General features: G+C 36.1%; 1 protein-coding gene across 1 annotated transcript in view; it reads right to left on the bottom strand.

The window, feature by feature from the left end:
* The window catches only part of DEUP1 (deuterosome assembly protein 1), a 100,976-nt gene that overhangs the window by 63,054 nt on the left and 19,327 nt on the right, over positions 1–18,595 (bottom strand). Inside the window, exons 3-5 of the mRNA XM_060157888.1 lie at positions 8,856–9,027; positions 7,363–7,458; positions 252–386 (exon numbers count right to left, since the gene is read on the bottom strand). Coding sequence (XP_060013871.1) covers positions 252–386; positions 7,363–7,458; positions 8,856–9,027 — 403 coding nt within the window. The remainder of the gene's footprint in view (positions 1–251; positions 387–7,362; positions 7,459–8,855; positions 9,028–18,595) is intronic.

Here is an 18,595-nt window from a genome sequence, read left to right as displayed (position 1 = left end):
AACTTTTTTTTTTGCTCTCCAAAAATGCTGATACACATAAAAGATGTATAAATCGAAGTGATGTTTTAATTCACTAAGTGCCTGAAGGGAAGGTGCACTAAGAAAATATATTCAATGAGAAGTTGATTTCTAATGGAGTTTGTTACCACAGCGGTACATGTCATTGTGTACACTAGAGACAAATAGCCCTCAACAGCAACAACAAAAACCAATCTCAATACACAGGGAGAAACTAAGAAAATATAGCTCACCTCTAATTTCTGGTTCAAATTGCTCAGTTCAAAGGGTATTTCTTCTTTGACGTGTGGTACTTCTTTTTGTCGAAAATTATTTTGTTTCATCTGGTGTAATCTCAGTTTTTCAAAGCTATTAGTTAGTTTGGAGAACTGTAAATAATACAGAATGATAACATTTTACTATTGGTTATTTCTAACTCGATTTCACGATAGTTCTTTTCTTGTGTACCTCTTTCAAAATTTAAGTCACGATTAGGAAATGCAGTAAAGCTTAAATGTTCCAATTAGTGAAGATAGAACTAGTTATTAAAACTAAATTATTGAAGCTGAACGCAATTCAGCTTTCATGTAAATTTGGAAGTTCATTAACTGCACAGTTAAACAGCGATTCACTTGATAAAATGTTTTGTTCAGTTTTGTCTTAACCATATGTAGCAAGGCTCAAAATTTAAAACAACCAAGTTTTTTTCTTATTTTTATTTAGTGACATCTTGTGTTGATGATTTTAATTTCAGTAACTCAATCTATAAAATAACCAACTTATACTCCATTTAAGAAAACTAAGGACTTAATTTAAAAGATACAAACAACATACACTTATTCATGTTGATATAAGTTTAAATAAAATTAAATATCAAGCTTGATCTTTTTCTTACCAGTAATTCTTGTTATAACTTAGACTCTGTATTATTTTTTTTCTTGCTTCTACCTTCAAGTAATTGATTATAAGTGTCATGGTCTATCAACATCTGTTGATAGGAAATTTCTAAATAACTTAACAAGTTTTTTTGTTTTTATTTTTTATCTTGAAATAAGTATAGATTCAGAGGAAGTTGCAAAGATATTACAGAGAGGTTCTGGGTCCTCTTCATCCAGTTTCCTCAAATATTTACACCTTATTGAACTATATAGTACAGTATCAAACCCAGGAACTTGATGTCAGTACAATATGTGCATGAGTGTACCAATAGTTCATTCCTTTTTATTGCTCAGTATTATTCCATGGTATGGATGTAACCACAGTTTGACCATTCACGTATTGAGACGTTTTTGGTTGCTCCCAGTTTTTGACTATTATAAGTAAAGCTGTGAACAATTGTGTCTACTTTATCTGACAGTAATGTAGTCATTGCTGCTTCCTTTTTCCTTCTCACATTGTTTTTAAAATTGATATATAATTCACCTACTATAAAATTCACCCTTTAGAGTATATACTTCATTGGTTTCTAGTATATTCATAGTTGTATAACTATCACACTATCTAATTTCAGAATATTTTCATCACCTCCGTTAGAAACCCTATATCTATTAACAGGGACTACGCATTTCCTCCTTCCCCAAGGCCTGGCAACAACTAATCTACTTTCTGTTTCTATAGATTTGCCTATTCTGATCATTTCATATTAATGGAGTCATACAACATGTAGTCTTTTGTGTCTGGTTTCTTTCACTTAGCATAATGTTTTCAAGGTTCATCCATGTTGTAGCATGTATCAATATTTCATTCCTTTTAATGGCTGAATAATATTTCATTGCATGGATATACCACATTTTGTTTATCCATTCATCAATTGATGGACATTTGGATTGTTTCCACTTTTTGGATATTATGGAAAAATGCTACTATGAACATCTGTGTACAAGTTTTTGTGTGGATATATGTTTTAATTTCTCTTGGGTATATACCTAGGAGTAGAATAGCTGGGTCACATGGAAACTCTAAGTTTAACTTTTTAAGGAACTGACAAACAGTTTTCCAAAGTGGCTGCACCATTTTTCATTTCCAGTGGTAATGTATAGGGTTTCAATTTCTCCATATCCTCACCAAGATTTGCTGTTATCTATCATTTGGCTATAGCTATTAGCAGGTGTGAAGGGGTATCTCATTATGGTTTTGATTTGCATTTCCCTAATGACTAATGATGTTCAGCACTTTTTCATGTGCTTATTGGTCATTTATATATCTCCTTTGGAGAAATGCCTATTTATATCTATGCCCATTTTAAAATTTGGTCTTCTTTTTACTGTTGACTAGTAAGAGTTTTTTTTTTTTTAAATTATGGACACTAGTCCCTTATCAAATATATGATTTGCAAACGTTTTCTGCCATTTTGTCAGTTGTCTTTTCACTTTCTTTTGGTGTGCTCTGAAGCACAAAGGTTTTTAAAATTTTCATGAAATCAAGTTTACCTAATTTTTCTTGTGCTTTTGGTGCCAAATCTAAGAAACTATTTCCTAATCCAAAATCATGAGGATTTACTCCTATGTTTTCTTCTAAGAGTTTTACAGATTTAGTTTTTATATTTAGGTCTTTGATCCATTTTGAGTTAATTTTTGTCTATGGTAAGGGTTGAACTTAATCCTTTTTCATGTCAATATCCAGTTGTCCTGTCACTCTTGAAAAGACTATTTTTTCTCCATTGAATTATTTTGGCACCACTTCTGCTTTCTTTTGATTAATATTTGTAGGGTATATATTTTTCTATCTTTTTTTGTTTTTTCTGTTTTTTACTTTAAATTTACATATGTAGTTATATTTGAAGTGAGTTTCTGGAACACAGCATATAGTTTGGTCATTTTTAAAATTTACCCTGTAAATCTCTATCTTTTAACATGTGTATTTAGACCATTTTCATTTAATGTAACTATTATTATGTTAGGGTTTAAGCCTGACATTTTTTTTGTTTTCTGTTTGTTATCTAGGTTTTGTTTTCTCTGTTTTAGCTTTCCTGACTTCCTCTAGGTTCTTTGAACATTTTTTAGAATTCCATTTTGATTTATCTATAGTATTTTTGAATGTATTTCTTTGTATAGCATTTTTGGTTATTGCTCTAGGTGTAATATTATAGATACATAGCTTATTACAATCTACTGGTGTCAACATTTTACCAGTTCAAGTGAAGTGCAGCATCTTAGTTCTCTTTATGTCCCTTTGCCATGACCCATTTCTAACATTATTGTCTTTAAGAAATTTCTCAATATACATTAAGAATCACTTTAGACACTGTTATAATTTTTGCTTCAGCTGTCAAACAATTTATCAATAGAAAACTCAAGAGAAGTAAAGTCTATTGCATTTACCCATGTTTTCACTTTTTCCATTTTTTTTCTTCCTTCCTGATGTCTCAAAAGTCTTTATCATTTCCTTTCTACCAAGAGAACTTCCTTTGGCTATCCTTTTAGGGCAGATCTATTACTGACAAAATCTCTTAGGTTTCCTTCATTTGAGAATTTCTCAATTTCCTCTTGATTCTTAAGGATATTTTCTCTGAACATGGAATTCTGGGTTGACACTTTTTCTCTTTCAGCAATTGAAAAACATTCCACTTCCTTCTGGCCTCCGTGGTCTCTGATAAGAAATCCATTATCTGAATTGGCTTTTCTATATAGGCAAAGTGTTATTTCTCTCTTCCTGTTTCTAAGACTTTGTCTTAGTTTTCAGAACTTTGACCATGATGTGTCTTGGTGTAGATTTGTTTGGATTTATCATATTTGAGTGTCACACAGCCTCTTGAATCTGTAGATTTACATCTTTTGCCAGGTTTTGAAACTTTTCAGTCATTACTTCTTTGAATACTTTTTCAGTCCTACCCTTTTTTCTCCTCTTTTCTGGGACTCTGATGATACAATTTTTCAACCTTTTGTAATAATACTACAGGTCCTTGAGGTTCATTTTCTTTTAGTCTGTTTTCTTTCTGTTATTCAGATTGGGTAATTTCTATTTTGCTATGTTCAAGTTCACTGATTATGTCCTCTGTCCTCTCCATTCTGCTTTTGAGCCTATCCATTGAATTTTTTTAGCTTGGTTATTGTATTTTTCAGTTATAAAATTTCTAACTGCTTGCTCTTTAGTTTTATTTCTTTGCTAAAACATTCTAATTTAATTTGTTTCAGGGATGTTTGTAATTGCTCACTGAAGCATTTTTATAATAGCTGCTTTAAACTCCTTGTCAGATAATTCTAACACCTATATCAACTCAGTGTTGGTGTCTCTTGATTGCCTATTCTCATTCAAGTTGAGATCTTCCTTGTCTTCGGTGTGATGAGCGATTTTTTAACTGAGGCCATTTTTGGGTATTGTGTTACATGACTCTAGATTTTATTTAAATATTGTGTTTTAGCAGTCCTTTTCTGACAACATCCCAGTAGGCAAAAATAGAATGCTGCCTCATTGCTGTCAGCTGGCAGGGAAAGTTCAGGTCTTAACTTGGCCTCAGCTGGTAACTGGGAGGAGGTATTCCTTATTACTGCTGAGTGGGGGTGAGAGTTCAGCCTCCCCACATTTTCCACTGACAACACTTTGATTGGAGGGGCATAGGTGCCTTGTTACTGCTTCTCACACGGCCTTCAATGATGCTGTAGTGAGGGGCGTAGCCCTGTTACTATGGAGAGGTGGTGAATGTCCTGACTCCTCATTAGGCTTCCTTGGATACCATTCCAGAGAAGAGGAGGAGGGCTGCCTCATCACCACCAGATGGGCAGAGAAGTCCAGGCTCTCCACATGGTCTCCACTGACACCATGGGCTGGGGAGGGCCTTGTTGACACCCCATGGAGAGTTCCACTCAGTCTTCTCTGACTCCATCCAGGTTGGGGCCTGAGCTACCTCATCATAGATAGTAAGGGTGGAACCGAGGCTGTCCACTCAGTCTCTGCTGGTGAAGTGGGTTTGCAGCCATAGTCTTATTCTGTGGCCTTTGGCTAGTGTCAAGCAGTTATTATCTAAAAGTGTTTAATCTTGGTAGGTTGTCTGTTCTTCTGGTTTTTCAGTTGTAGGCAGCAGGCTTTCCTTGGGGCTCTTTTTGTTTGATTGTGCCCACTGGAGTGTCTGGGTTGCTGGCTTCTCTGTTATCCAGTCTGGGATATAAGAAGTAAAAAGAAATTCCAGGAACTCACCACCATGTTGTTCCTTGGGTCCCAAGGTCCTAGTTGGTCTGTCTTTCCTCTCCACTTCTCAGAGTCTTCTTATTGTTTTATAAATAATGCTCAGGATTTCTAGTTCCATTTAGCAGGAAGAATAGGGGAAAGTACATTGACTCCATCTTTCCAGAAGTAGAAATCTCAAATATATATATAATTATAGTTTTATAATGGTTAGAAGGAAAAGAAAACATCCCATTTTATAAAAGGAAGCAATTTCTACAAGAAAGTTTTGACAGAGTTGAGTTTTTTAAGGCAGAGTGTGGTAAAATGTACCCTTAAGAAATTTTAGGAAAATAAGGTTGTAAAGAAATGAGGAATTTCAAAGAAAGAAGCAGTAGAGTGAGCCAGCAGCAACAAAAGCATGTTTGCCACAAGATATCGTTTTCTGGTTAGAAAAATGACATATTACTAGTTATTATGCAAACCAAGTCAAATACATAGTACTTTTCTTTTTCTCTCTGTCTTTTTCCCTCCTTTCCTCTTCCTTCTCTTCTGCCTTCCCCCCCTAACTCTCTCCTTTCCTTTCTTTTAACCAGAGAAGAAAAGAGAGTCAGAAAACTGCATCGGAAGCATTATGGCTGTTCTCTCAACAACAATGTAGTGTTTCCAAAGTGTATCCTATGAAATACCTGTTTATGGTGTTTACATTGTAGCTGTGCTATGGTGTTAGTTGGTTTTAGTTTAAAAAACAAAAGGGTTCCATGGTCAAATATATTTGAAAAATGATGGATTAAAAGGGTTAAATGGATGTTTTTAAAGCAAGACTTCTCACAGCCTGTAATACGCTACTATGCACTGTGAATGTCCAGGAGAAGAGGAAGAGTAAATAGCATTTCCTAAGCTCTCAGTGTTAGTACACAGAACAAATTTTTGTGAAAATTGCCGTAAAGACATTTGTTGGCTAGCTGGCAGCTGAGTAATAAAATAGAGCTGCAAAGCATCAAATGGCAAGGATTCATATATTAAATGACTGCTCAGTGCCTGTAAACAAGCCCAAAACTTTTTAACAACAGACATGAAAAAAAAATCCAGAAATTAAAGATCTGGTAAGCTACGGCTGAACTCGTTAAATATAATTTAGAGATGGTACTTAACTTGTATCTAGATTTCTGTATTTTTTCAAACTTATTCCAGGTTGTGATCTCTTTGTTTATATTGAAAAATTATAGTGATTCAATATTTATGTTGCTATGTTAGAGCTTCATCTTTATAGAAAAAGTAAGGTTGATTGGCTTAAGTGTTAAATGCTTAGAGTCTTAACTAGGAAAACCCATATAAAGTTTCATAATTCAAGCTACCATCTAGCAGCAGCTATTTAAATTGCAGGCAAAATATCTAGGTAGACTTAAGAGCTAGTCTTGTAAGATCATACCCATTAAGTGGAATCAAATGCTTCATATTCCTATTGTAATGGCTGATCACCTCCCTAAAAAGGTACATAAGGAGGAACTTTAACTTCTTTGGGCTGTTTTAACTATATTAACATCTGTGAAATCTCTGCACTCCAGAGAAAGCTGGTTGTAAAGTAAAATTCATAATCAAACCATATTTCCCATTGATTAATTTACTAAGTGAAGCAAGGATACAGTACCTATGAGACCTGAGATGCTCAGATGCTTATTGCCCTATGTGTCACCTGTGGGAAGAAAGAGAAGACTTTTTGCTTCCTAGCACAGTGGGGAGTATAATATAGGGATAAATCAGAAAGAAATCAGTATCCCTCTCATCATATATGCAGAAGCCCTCTCATTTATGAAACAGCCCTACCAGTAATAAAGCAAAAAGACCAGTTTTGTTCTTTCAAATATCTATTTCATAATAGCAAACCTCCATATTTTAAATTGCCATAGAAGAAAGGACACCCCTATTAGGAAGTAGTGACTACAAAAGATAATACTTTGTTGTTGTTGTTCACAAAGCTAATTATCATGATATAATTAACCTACTAATCACTTGATAAATAGAAAGCCATTAGTCTAGCACTGTGCTAAGTGTTAAAGGGATACAGAGCTGACAATCTAATAAAAGAGACAAAATCAATACACATAAAACAATGAAAGACAGGGCCAAACATATAACCTGTAGTTGAAATACTAGAACTTTTGCTTGTACTAAAAATAATTCATTTTAACAAAATTAACACAATTTTATAGGTCAAAACATATACCAAAACATATAATATTAAATTGTAATAAGTTTCCTTACTTGAGCTTTTAGGGTTTGTAGTTGTCCTTCGTAATTCTGAGTCATTGCTAAGTTACATTTTTCCAAACTGTCCAACTTCTGTCTAAGTAACCCCACCTGAATTAAGAATAAAATTTAATTTTTCTAAATTTTGCCTGACAAAATCAGAAAATGTACAAAAGAGGAGTACAGTTCAAATAAAACTGCTGTACCAAACCAAGAATAAATATTTGTACTGTGGTTCTTAGAATAGTTATTAACAATTAAATTCACAGAAACCAAATGTAGCTAGCACTATTCCACTGGGTACACATTAAGACAGTATGGTATGGATGTTTGACAAAAGATCCTTCTCACCGGCACATTCTAAAGCAAGATTTAAAATTTACTTCGCATTATCTTTTTGGGAGGCTTATGTCATCGTTCCTGGGGCAGAACCCCTGCAGACACACTTCAGCCTTTATTTTAGGTGCTACTACCTTCAATGGGAGCTCTGTTTTAGTGGTGTTGTGGAATAATTGTTACATTTTTATAAGGACTAACAAATTAAAAAGAAAAAGAAAAATGTCTAAGAGGAGTTCTTAGGGATTTGGCTTACAGAATTTGTCTGCTTAAAAAGTAGGCGAGGCCCCTGCTCGCACATCTGTATTGTGACAGGTACAAAAATGAGAAAATAGTCCCTTCCATATGCCAGGTCTTATGACCTGCCTCTATTGATAACTAACTAGGCCAAACATTAACTTAGTTAACCATGACAAAAAACTAAGTTCCATTGAGAGGCCATTAGAGGTAGAAAAACGGCCACTGAACAAGTTGACTTGATGTTTTAGTTATTAGCATGTGATCAGTAAACATGTTTCTTATGCCTCACCCCAAAGAAAAATTCACAGACATGAAAGTCCACATCAGGTGAAGCGTATGCCTTTCCTGAACTCCTCCGCAGGCCCGAGAGCACTCAGGCCTCCTTCTACCATCACCAGCTTGGCCACAAGCACCTTCACCGGGGCCCAGGGCATTCCTCCCAAGTGGGCGCCCAGGTACACACACACTCCCTTCACCAAACTGTTTTCTCTCTTGTTCTGCAATCAAGCCTTTACCTTTTACTTCTTTTAGGAAAGATTTTTCTAGCAGATGAGAAAAGGCAAATGCTCCTGAACTCTGCCTCATCCAAAGGCACAGCTTTGTTGACTACTTTGTTTCTACAGCAGCAAAGGCACGGACATCTTTGCTTGCAAACAGCATTTATTTCACATACATATTGAATGTTCACTTTCCTAGATGACATTGACTAGACTCTATTTCTGTCTGCATTGGCAAATTACTACCGGTTTAAGCTCTGCTTGCCGCTTATTTGATAGAATACATTTAGCACACTGTGACAGAATTTCAAGCTATAAATGCTATTGCTGATGCCTGATAAAAAGTATGTGTAATGAAAAATATATTTGGACAGGACAAATACTATTTATAACAGTCTGAGGAATTAACAATTTATTAACACATCTCTGCAGTACCTCTTGACCTTTCTGTTCTAAACAAGTTTGTGCACTTGCCAACTCTTGATCCCGAAGATCTAATCGTGTCTCCAGAGCCCGCATCTTCCTTTCCCAATCCAGTTTTTTGTTGTTTACCATGATGTCAATTTGTTCCATTAATTCCTGAAGCTCAGCCTCACAAGGAGAAACTCTGGCAATTGTAGAAAAGTAAAATACATTTAAAAAGAGTGAAATGTGAGCACAAGAAAAATGATGGTCTTGCTTTGAATAGCTTGATCATTATTTCCTCAAACTGTTCAATTATTTAAATAGGAAGAATTCCGAAAACCAGAGGTTAACGTTTTAAATTAAAACTAAAAGCTAATTTCAGAGCTAACAGTGTACATACTTTTCAAAGGCATTTAAAAAAGTACAGTTGCTGCCATAATATAACGCAATATATTGATAAAGTCACTGCCTGCATTTCTCTTATGTACTGGTGGTAATGCATGGATCTCCCTGACCCAAAAGTTTTGACTTAGACAAGGGAGTCCTAAAATGAAAAAATATTGTGTGGATTACATCAGAAATAAGGTCACAATAAAGAAAGTTAGTTTAAAAATAATAAATAAATTAATTAATTAATTTTAGAGTGGGCTAATTCGAAGGAAAATTCTAATTATGAAAAATGATTCCATGCTCTTACATGTAAATATACATATACCTATGTGCTTATCATAAGTTGAGGAGGTTTGACGGCAGGTCAGCTGGGGCTTCAATTGTGCCTGCCAGGGAGAGAGGAACAAGCCCAGGCTAGGTAGGACCAGATTCAAATGTACTATCTGGGCTACACTGCTGCTCCTTCGGGAGAGAAACTTGGTGTGATCTGGCTGGTGGTATCTCTTTGGAAGGAATCTAAGTGGGCAGGTGTGGGCAGAGTAATGTAAGATTTTAGACAATGGGGATACTATTAGTCAGAAAAGTGGTAATATTTTGAGTCTAGGAAGGTCTACTGTGTTTGAAACAAGACGCTTGATGATAACTAGAATTATAGAGACCGAGAGTTGGAGAGATTGCTAAGTGCTCCCAGGGCAGGGTTCTCCTTCATAGAAGCTGAAGCATTCCGCAAGGACCTGGTATAAATCCAGTCATTCGGCCTGGATAAGCAGGTAGATGTTGAGGCCTCAGACTTCAGCTTAAAGAACACACAAATGTCCAGATGAGAAAAGCAAGTTACTTCAGTATCCATTCAATGGTGCTGATAGGGCTTCCAATATATTTGCGTAGCTGGGAGGAAGGCAGGAGAGGCAGGTGTAAAAGACATCATTTCCTCCATTTAGTTTCACCAAATCAGAATTTTAGGGCTAATTAAGGATCATTTAGCATTTTTAAAAAACTGAAGCCCAGCGACATCAAGGTCACACATTAATTAATGGAAGAGCCAGAACTAGATCTTAGACGGCTGCTTCCCATCTTAATTAAGCTCCTTCCTGTATACCACACAGCAAAAGACATGGTGTTTTGCATAAGAACTTGCTTGAAAAGTGTAGTACAAATTAGCTCTGTTGCAATAGGTTTAGAAATAGGTATTTGAACTCAAAGAACTCAGAATTTCCAGAATCCCTTTCTCAAGTACCCAGAATCATCCTGAACAAGAGATGTCCCTTTGATTGGCTTATTCAACAGCAGATTCACCAGTTTCGACACCACAGAGGTTTTAAGTACAAAATGCCATTCTTAAGTCTTCTAACGTTCCTGGGCTAAGGCCCAAAGGCTCTCAATTTTTACTTAAAACCTAAAACAAGTCTGAGGAAAGGAAATACTAGTTCCTCTATAAAAAACTGGATTGGATTTTGGTTGGAGTTCTGATGTGGGGGAAAAAAAAAACAGAACGAAAAGAATGGTTTTCACACCATTTTTATTTCATAACAACATGTACCACCCTTTACTGTAAATACATTTTGTCTATTTTTTTCTGCTGGTGTAAGCTCTGAAAGAAAAAGGACTACATCAGTCTTGTTCATCACCATCTCCCCAAGGCTTAGCACAGTGCTCCAGCACATAGCAGATGCTCAATAAATCTCTGAAGAGTCAACAAATGAGTTTTTTCCATTACTATCTCTTTGGCATATAGGAATGTACCATACTAATAGAATTAAAATATAGGCCTAAAGTAGAGTGTGGCATAATATGAGCTACTCAACTGGTATTGTTAAATAAGTGAACAAAGTGTTTATTTCCTGGTTATGACTATGATATGCAAAAGTCAGAATATTAGACTTCAAGGTGGAAGGGCTTTTACAAGTCATCTAGTCCAACTACCCATTCAGTGTTTGCATACCTTCCACAAATGTTTCTGGAGAGAATCATCTATCATACCCCACTGATCAGATTCAGCAAATCTACGACAGAGCCCAGATTCTGCATTAGTAACAAAGGTATCAAGTACATGCCACTTGGTGCATGCCAAAGTTTGTGATCTGTTTTGTAATATCACTGCCAAGAGGTCACCCAGCCTAGGTCTGAACTTTTCCTTTAGCAGGTAACCACTGTCTGAGATTGCATCTAGACAGAAGTGGGTTTTTTAAAGTTCTTTCTTATACAGAAGAACTTTTTCATCCACTGGTCCTAATTTGATCCATGGTAGCCATTGAGAACAAATGCCTTTTCAACACTGTAGACTATAAAATACTTGAATACAGTTATCAATATGCTGAATACAGTTATCAGTGTACCTCCAGATTCTCCCTGAGTCTTCTCAATGTTCAATATTTGAGACTGAACATACTAACAGACAATGCAGAATATACGGTAATGGATTCTGACCCAAAACCTTTGCAGCAACAGTCCTAGAATGGTCAAGACTTGGTCAATGACTGACAGCTTCCCCAATTTTGCCTCCACTTCCAACTCAGGACCAACCAGAGAAAGGCAAATATGTTCCCCAAACCAATCACACAGGAGGCCCTGCTTCTAACGATCCTGCCTCTAGCTTCCCCATGTCGACAGCCTAGGGCTGAGGCATACCTGAAGCCTTCTGGTTTTTCACTGTTAAGCCTTCCCACTCTCCTGCCTGTCTTTGAGTCTGCCAAATGCAAGTGATAGCTGACTCCCTTTTTATAGAAATCTTTGAATAAATAGCCTTCATTTGTTCTTATTGGGTGGTCTTTGTTTATTTTCACAAGTTATCTTTACTTCCTTCAATTGCTTGTAGAGATTTTTTTTTCTCTACCATTCACTACCTAGTATACTGTCTAGGAAATACTACATGCTTAATATACAGTTGTTGAACTGTGTATTAGTTGAAGAAATGAATGACTATTTTAAGATTTTCAGAACCTTCATAATCCTGGCGGCTCTCCTCTGAACAAGTTCCTTCCTGTTTGTCGATTTCCTCCTTGAAATGTATTGTTCAGAACTTTAACATGGTACCCAAGGTATGGTCTAATTAGCTCAGAGAGGGACTCTCACATCCTTTGTTTTAGGTGATACATACTTTCATTCAAGCAGATGAAGATCACCTTAGCTTTGAATTTGGGAGGGGGAAGGGTAAAGCAGTGATATCATATGACTTTTAAGGCGAGTTTTTTCTTGCTAAACACGCTTTTTCCTTTTCATGAATGCTATGAGTAGAGCCACCTACTCACTATCTTGTGATTGTTTCATTTTGGGGGATGCTCCAAAGGCAGGGATTTATATTTATTTTCATTACATTTCAGTGTTACAGTTTCAGCCTCGATGTAGGTTGTCATCACTGATTCTTTAAGGAAGCAAACATTCACAGGTGACTTCTCCCCACTGTGAGAGGAACTAGGAAGATAGAGACATAAGACCAACTGCCTGTGTATAGGAAGACTTGCAAGGCAGGCAGGTACAGTAACAGATTGAGGAATACATACAGTTCTTTTGGGAACAGCAAGGAGGGGCCCGAATACCCCTTGGGTATTGGATAGCGTGGACTATCACAGAAGCCTTCCTGAAAAGAGGTAACACCTGAACATATATTTTGTGATCCTGGTACTGTCAGAGAATATATTCACTATACCTCCCAATTTTGTGTCAACAGCAGATTTGATAAGCATTACTTGTTTTACATATACAGTTTTTTTTCATACAAGTGATTGTTAAATGTCATAAAGGACAGGAGACAGGACAGAGCCCTCTGGCCTTCCATTATCAAGCCCTTCAGGGTCACAGTGATCTGTTGAATATTTCTTTTATTATAATCAGATGTTAATCCACTTAATTAACCTTACTTTTTTTCCCCACAAAATATGTGGTGAAAAGCCCTATAAAATATGCCAAAGCCCAAGTATATCTCTGTCTGTATGTTCTCTGATGTACCAGCATATTTGCACTTTGAAGCAAGGCTGGTCTAGCATGCAGTGGTCCAGGCGCATCCACGCTGAGTCCTGGTGGCCACTGCTTCCTCTTCTGGATGCTCACAAACCACTGATAATCTTTTCCAGAGTCTTACCTAAGATTCAGTCAAACACACTTTTACATCAAATTCAGCTTTTGGTCATAGTTAATACTCCCTTTTGAAAGTCAATTGTCTAATCTTGTAGTATATTTTCCCTTCTTCAGTTTCTCAGAGATAATTAATAGCAGTTCAGCTGTCTCAGTATCAATATCTGTTCCAAAATCTAGTGAACTTTAAAATAAAATACAAAAGGCTTAGTTTAGCCTCCTCCATAACTGGACAGTACATTATTTATATTTTTATTTCTTCCTTTAGTCAAATGCTAACACTATGCTAATTACTTTCCTGTACTTCCTGTCATGAATCCTCATAACATCCCATAAAGTAGACCTTATTATTCCAAGTTTAGAAAAGTTGACTGAGGAGCTAAAAAAGAAAAAAAAAATTCTATGAATCTTTCAGCATTGGAGACTGGCTGGATTGTGCTGGATAACACTACTTAAGACATGTAAACCCCTGCCCTAACTATGGGGTTTATCCTTGGGAGCAATTCACAAGAGAAAGATCCTGAGGTCAGGACAGCAGTCTGAATGCATTAAGCCAGAAAGGAGGGGGCACATTGAGACTTGCAGGGTAACATATCAGTCTGGGGATCCTAGAGTTAAAATATCAGGACATCATTATTTGGAGATGAAGAGAGAGCAAACTAGAAAGCTGGTGATGTAAATGGAGGCAGTAGTGGCAACTGTGTTGGGAAAGGGCAGGGGAATGGAATGTGGAGAGAGTCATTCAGAGTAAAAGGGGCTAGAGTAAGATACATGTAATATATGTCACCCCAAAGTCCTTTAACAATGGGCTTAGGTGCTGATTCCTTTTTTTTTTTTTTTTTTTTTTTGCGATAGACAGGCTTCTCACTGTTGTGGCCTCTCCCATTGCAGAGCACAGGATCCAGACGCGCAGGCTCAGCGGCCATGGCTCACGGGCCCAGCCGCTCCGCGGCATGTGGGATCTTCCCAGACCGGGGCACGAATCCGTGTCCCCTGCATCGGCAGGCGGACTCTCAACCACTGCATCACCAGGGAAGCCCAGGTGCTGATTCTTAAAAGGCAGACCTTCATCAGACAGATAACTATGGTGACCACATGATTTGTTATCCAACCCAGGACAATTTTAAAAGTGAAAGGGGCACTAATATTAATTATTCCAGGACAACAGGTATAAACAGTGGCTGTTCTCGGCAAACTGAAATGTAGGGTCAGTCTATACATCACCAGTCTGGAAAACAGAAGGGGATAACAGGTCTATTTAAAAAAAAAAAAAGAGTGAGTTCAGTTTAGGACATGAGAGATGTCTGACAGAAATGGATCTTCACCTTGGGAGAGAGAAGAGGGGCTTTGCCTTAAAAAACAAATATAGAAGTCATCACAGAGAAAGGGGAGGGAGAGAGGAAGGGAAGCAGGGAGAAAAAATAAAGAGGACACTATTTCATGCAACATGGACAAGGCTAAGAAAATGAGTTTCCAAAAGGCTGATGAGCAATCTTATCAGGTCTTACCTTTTTCAAAATAGTCTAATAAAACTCATTTTAAAAATGTATTAACATACTATCTGTCTTAGTTATATTACTATTATTTAGTTCTACTAAATGTATAGTGACACAATATATTCAAAATGGTGAAAGAAAAAAATTTTCAACCAAGACTATTCTAACCAGCAAAGTTATCATTCAGAAAAGATATAAAGAATTTTCCAGAAAAGCAAAAGCTAAAGGAGTTCATCACCACTAAATTGGCCTGACAGGAAATGTTAAAGGAACTTCTTGAAGCTGAAAAGAAAGGGCACTGATTAATAACAAGAACACATATGAAAGAATAAATCTCACTGGAAAGATAAATATATAGTAAAGGTAGTGAGTTAATCACTTATAAAGCTAGTAAGAAGATTCAAAAACAGGTAGTAAAAATAACTATGATTACAACAATTAAGGGATATACAAGATGAAAAGATGTAAAATGTGACATCAAAAACATTAAATGCAGCAAGGGGAAGAGTAAGAATGTTGAGCTTTACAATGGTATCAAACTTAAGTTATTATCAACTTTATGTCAACTGTTATAGATAGCAATTGTTACATGTAAACCTCATGGTAACCACAAAGCAACAACCTATAGTAAATACCCAAAAGATAAAGGAATATAAGCATACCACTAAAAAAAGTCATCAAATCACAAAGAGAGCAAGAGAAGAAGAAAAGAACAGAGAGGAACTGTAAAAACAGCTAGAAAACAATTAACAAAATGGCAGTAAGTGCACAGCTATCAATAATTACTTTAGGGACTTTCCTGGTGGTCCAGTGGGTAAGACTCCACACTCCAAACACGGGGGTCTGGATTCCATCCCTGGTCAGGGAACTAGATCCCACATGCATGCCACAACTAAGAGTTCACATGCTGCAACTAAGAGTCCACACGCCACAACTAAGAAGTCCACATGCCGCAACTAAGAAGCCCTCATGCCATAACTAAGAGTCTGAATGTCACAGCTAAGAAGTCCACATGCCACAACTGAGACCCAGCACAGGCAAAATGAATAAATAATAAATAATTTTTAAAATTAAAAAAATAATTACTTTAAATGTAAATGGACTAAATTCTCCAATCAAAAGACACAGAGTGGCTGAACAGATAAGAAAATAAGGCCCATCTATATGCTGCCTACAAGAGACTCATTTAGGATGTAAGAACACACATAGACTGAAAGTGAAGGGATGGAAAAAGATATCTCATACAAATGGAAACTGAAAAAAATGTTGGAGTAGCTATACTTTTATCAGACAAAATAGACTTTAAGACAAAGACTGTAACAGAGACAAAAAAGGGCATTGTATAATGATAAAGAAGTCAATCCAACAAGAAGATATAACATTTGTAAATATTTACACACCCAATGTCGGAGCACCTAAATATATAAAGCAAATATTAACAGATCTAAAGGGAGAAATAGACAGCAATACACTAATAGTAGGACACTATAATACTCCACTTACATTAATGGATAGATCATCCAGACAGATAATCAATTAAAAAACATCAGGCTTCCCTGGTGGCGCAGTGGTTGAGAGTCCGCCTGCCGATGCAGGGAACATGGGTTCGTGCCCCGGTCCGGGAAGATCCCACATACCGCGGAGCGGCTGGGCCTGTGAGCCATGGCCGCTAAGCCTGCGCGTCTGGAGCCTGTGCTCCGCAACGGGAGAGGCCACAACAGTGAGAGGCCCGCGTACCGCAAAAAAAAAAACAAAAAACAAAAAACATCAGCCTTTAAACAACACATTAGACCAGATGGACTTAATAGATATTTATAAAATACTCTATCCAAAAGCAACAAAAACACAGTCTTCTCAAGTGTACATGGATCATATGTTAGGTCACAAACAAGTCTTACTAAATTTAAAAGGACTGAAGTCATATCAAGCAACTTTTCTGACCACAGTGTATGAAACTATAAATTTATTATACAAGGAAACTGGAAAATTCACAAATGTGTGGATATTAAATGACACGCTACTGAATAACCAAAGGTTCAAAGAAGAAATAAAAAGAGATAGTAAAAAATACCTTGAGACAAATGAAAATGGGTATGTAACATACAAAATTTATGGAATGCAGCAAAAGTAGTCCTAAGAGGGAAGTTTTAGCTATAAATACCTACCTCAAGAAAAAAAAAGTCTCAAATAAACAATCTAACTTTACACCTCAAGGAACTAGAAAAAGAACAAACAAAACCCAAAGTTAGTAGAAGGAAGGAAATAAAAAGATTAGAGCAGAAGTAAGTGAAATAGAGATTAAAAAGACAATAAAAAAAGATCAGTGAGACTAAGCTGGTTCTGTGAAAAAGATAAATAAAATTGACAAACCTCTAGCTAGACTCACCAAGAAAAAAAGAGAGGACTCAAAATCAGAAATGAAAGAGGAGATATTATAACTGATACCACAGAAATAAACAGATCATAAGAGACTACTATGAAAAATTATACACTAACAAATTGGACAATCTGGAAGAAATGGATAAATTCCTAGAAATATACAATCTACCAAGACTGAATCATAATGAAATAAAAAATCTAAACAGACTGACTGCTAGTAAAGAGACTGAATCAATAATCAAAAACCTCTCAACAAACAAAAGTTCAGAACCAGATGGCTTCACTGGTGAATTTTACCAAACATTCAAAGAATTAATACCAATCCTTTTCAAACTCTTCCAAAAAAAAAGGAGGAGGGAACTCTTCCAAACTCATTTTATGAGGCCAGCATTACCTTGATACTGAACCTGGACAAGAATATCACAAGAAAAGAAAATTACCTGGTGAACACAAATGCAAAATCCTCAACAAAATATTAGCAAACCAAATTCAACAGGCATACACTACGATCAAGTGGGATTTATTCTAGGGATGCAAGGATGATTCAACAACCACAAATCACTCACTGTGATATGTCACATAGACAAAATAAAGGATAAAAATCATATGATCATATCAATAGATGCAGAAAAAGCATTTGACAAAATTCAACATCCATTATGACAAAACCCCTCAATAAAGTGGGTACAGAGGGGACATACAAAATTACTTCAACATAATAAAGGCCATATGTGGCACGCCTACATCATACTCAATGGTGAAAAGCTGAGTTTTTCCTCTAAGATCAGGAACAAGAAAAGGATACCTACTCTTACCACTTTTATTAAATTTAGCATTGGAAGTCCTAGCCAGAGTAATTGGGCAAGAAAAAGAAATAAAAGGCATCCAAATTGGAAAGGAAGAAGTAAAACTGTCACTCTATTAAGATGACACTATATATATATATATATATATATATATATACACACACACACACACACACATATATATATATAGTATAAAGACTCCATCAAAAAACTGTTAAAAACTAATAAACAAATTCAGTAAATTTGTAGGATACAACATCAATATACAAAAATCTGTTGTATTTAAATAAACTAATAATGAACTATCAGAAAGAGAAATTAAGCAAACAATCCCATTTACAATTGCATCAAAAAAGAATAAAATACCTAGCAATAAATTTAACCAAGGAGTTGGAAGACCTGTATATTGAAAACTACAAGACATTAAAGAAATTGAAAACAATACAAATAAATGGATAGATATTCCATGCTCATGGATTGGAAGAATTAATATTGTTAAAATGTCCATACCACCCAAATCAATCTACAGATTCAATGCAATCCCTATCAAAATCCCTATCCCAATGGAATTTTTCACAGAAACAGAACAAATATCCTAAAATTTGTATGAAACCATAAAAGACCCCAA

The sequence above is a fragment of the Lagenorhynchus albirostris genome, chromosome 9, assembly GCF_949774975.1.
Source record: "Lagenorhynchus albirostris chromosome 9, mLagAlb1.1, whole genome shotgun sequence".
NCBI classification, from domain to species: Eukaryota; Metazoa; Chordata; class Mammalia; order Artiodactyla; family Delphinidae; genus Lagenorhynchus; species Lagenorhynchus albirostris.
The sequence above is the reverse complement of the archived record's forward strand: the minus strand, read 5'-3'. Positions and strand labels throughout refer to the sequence as shown.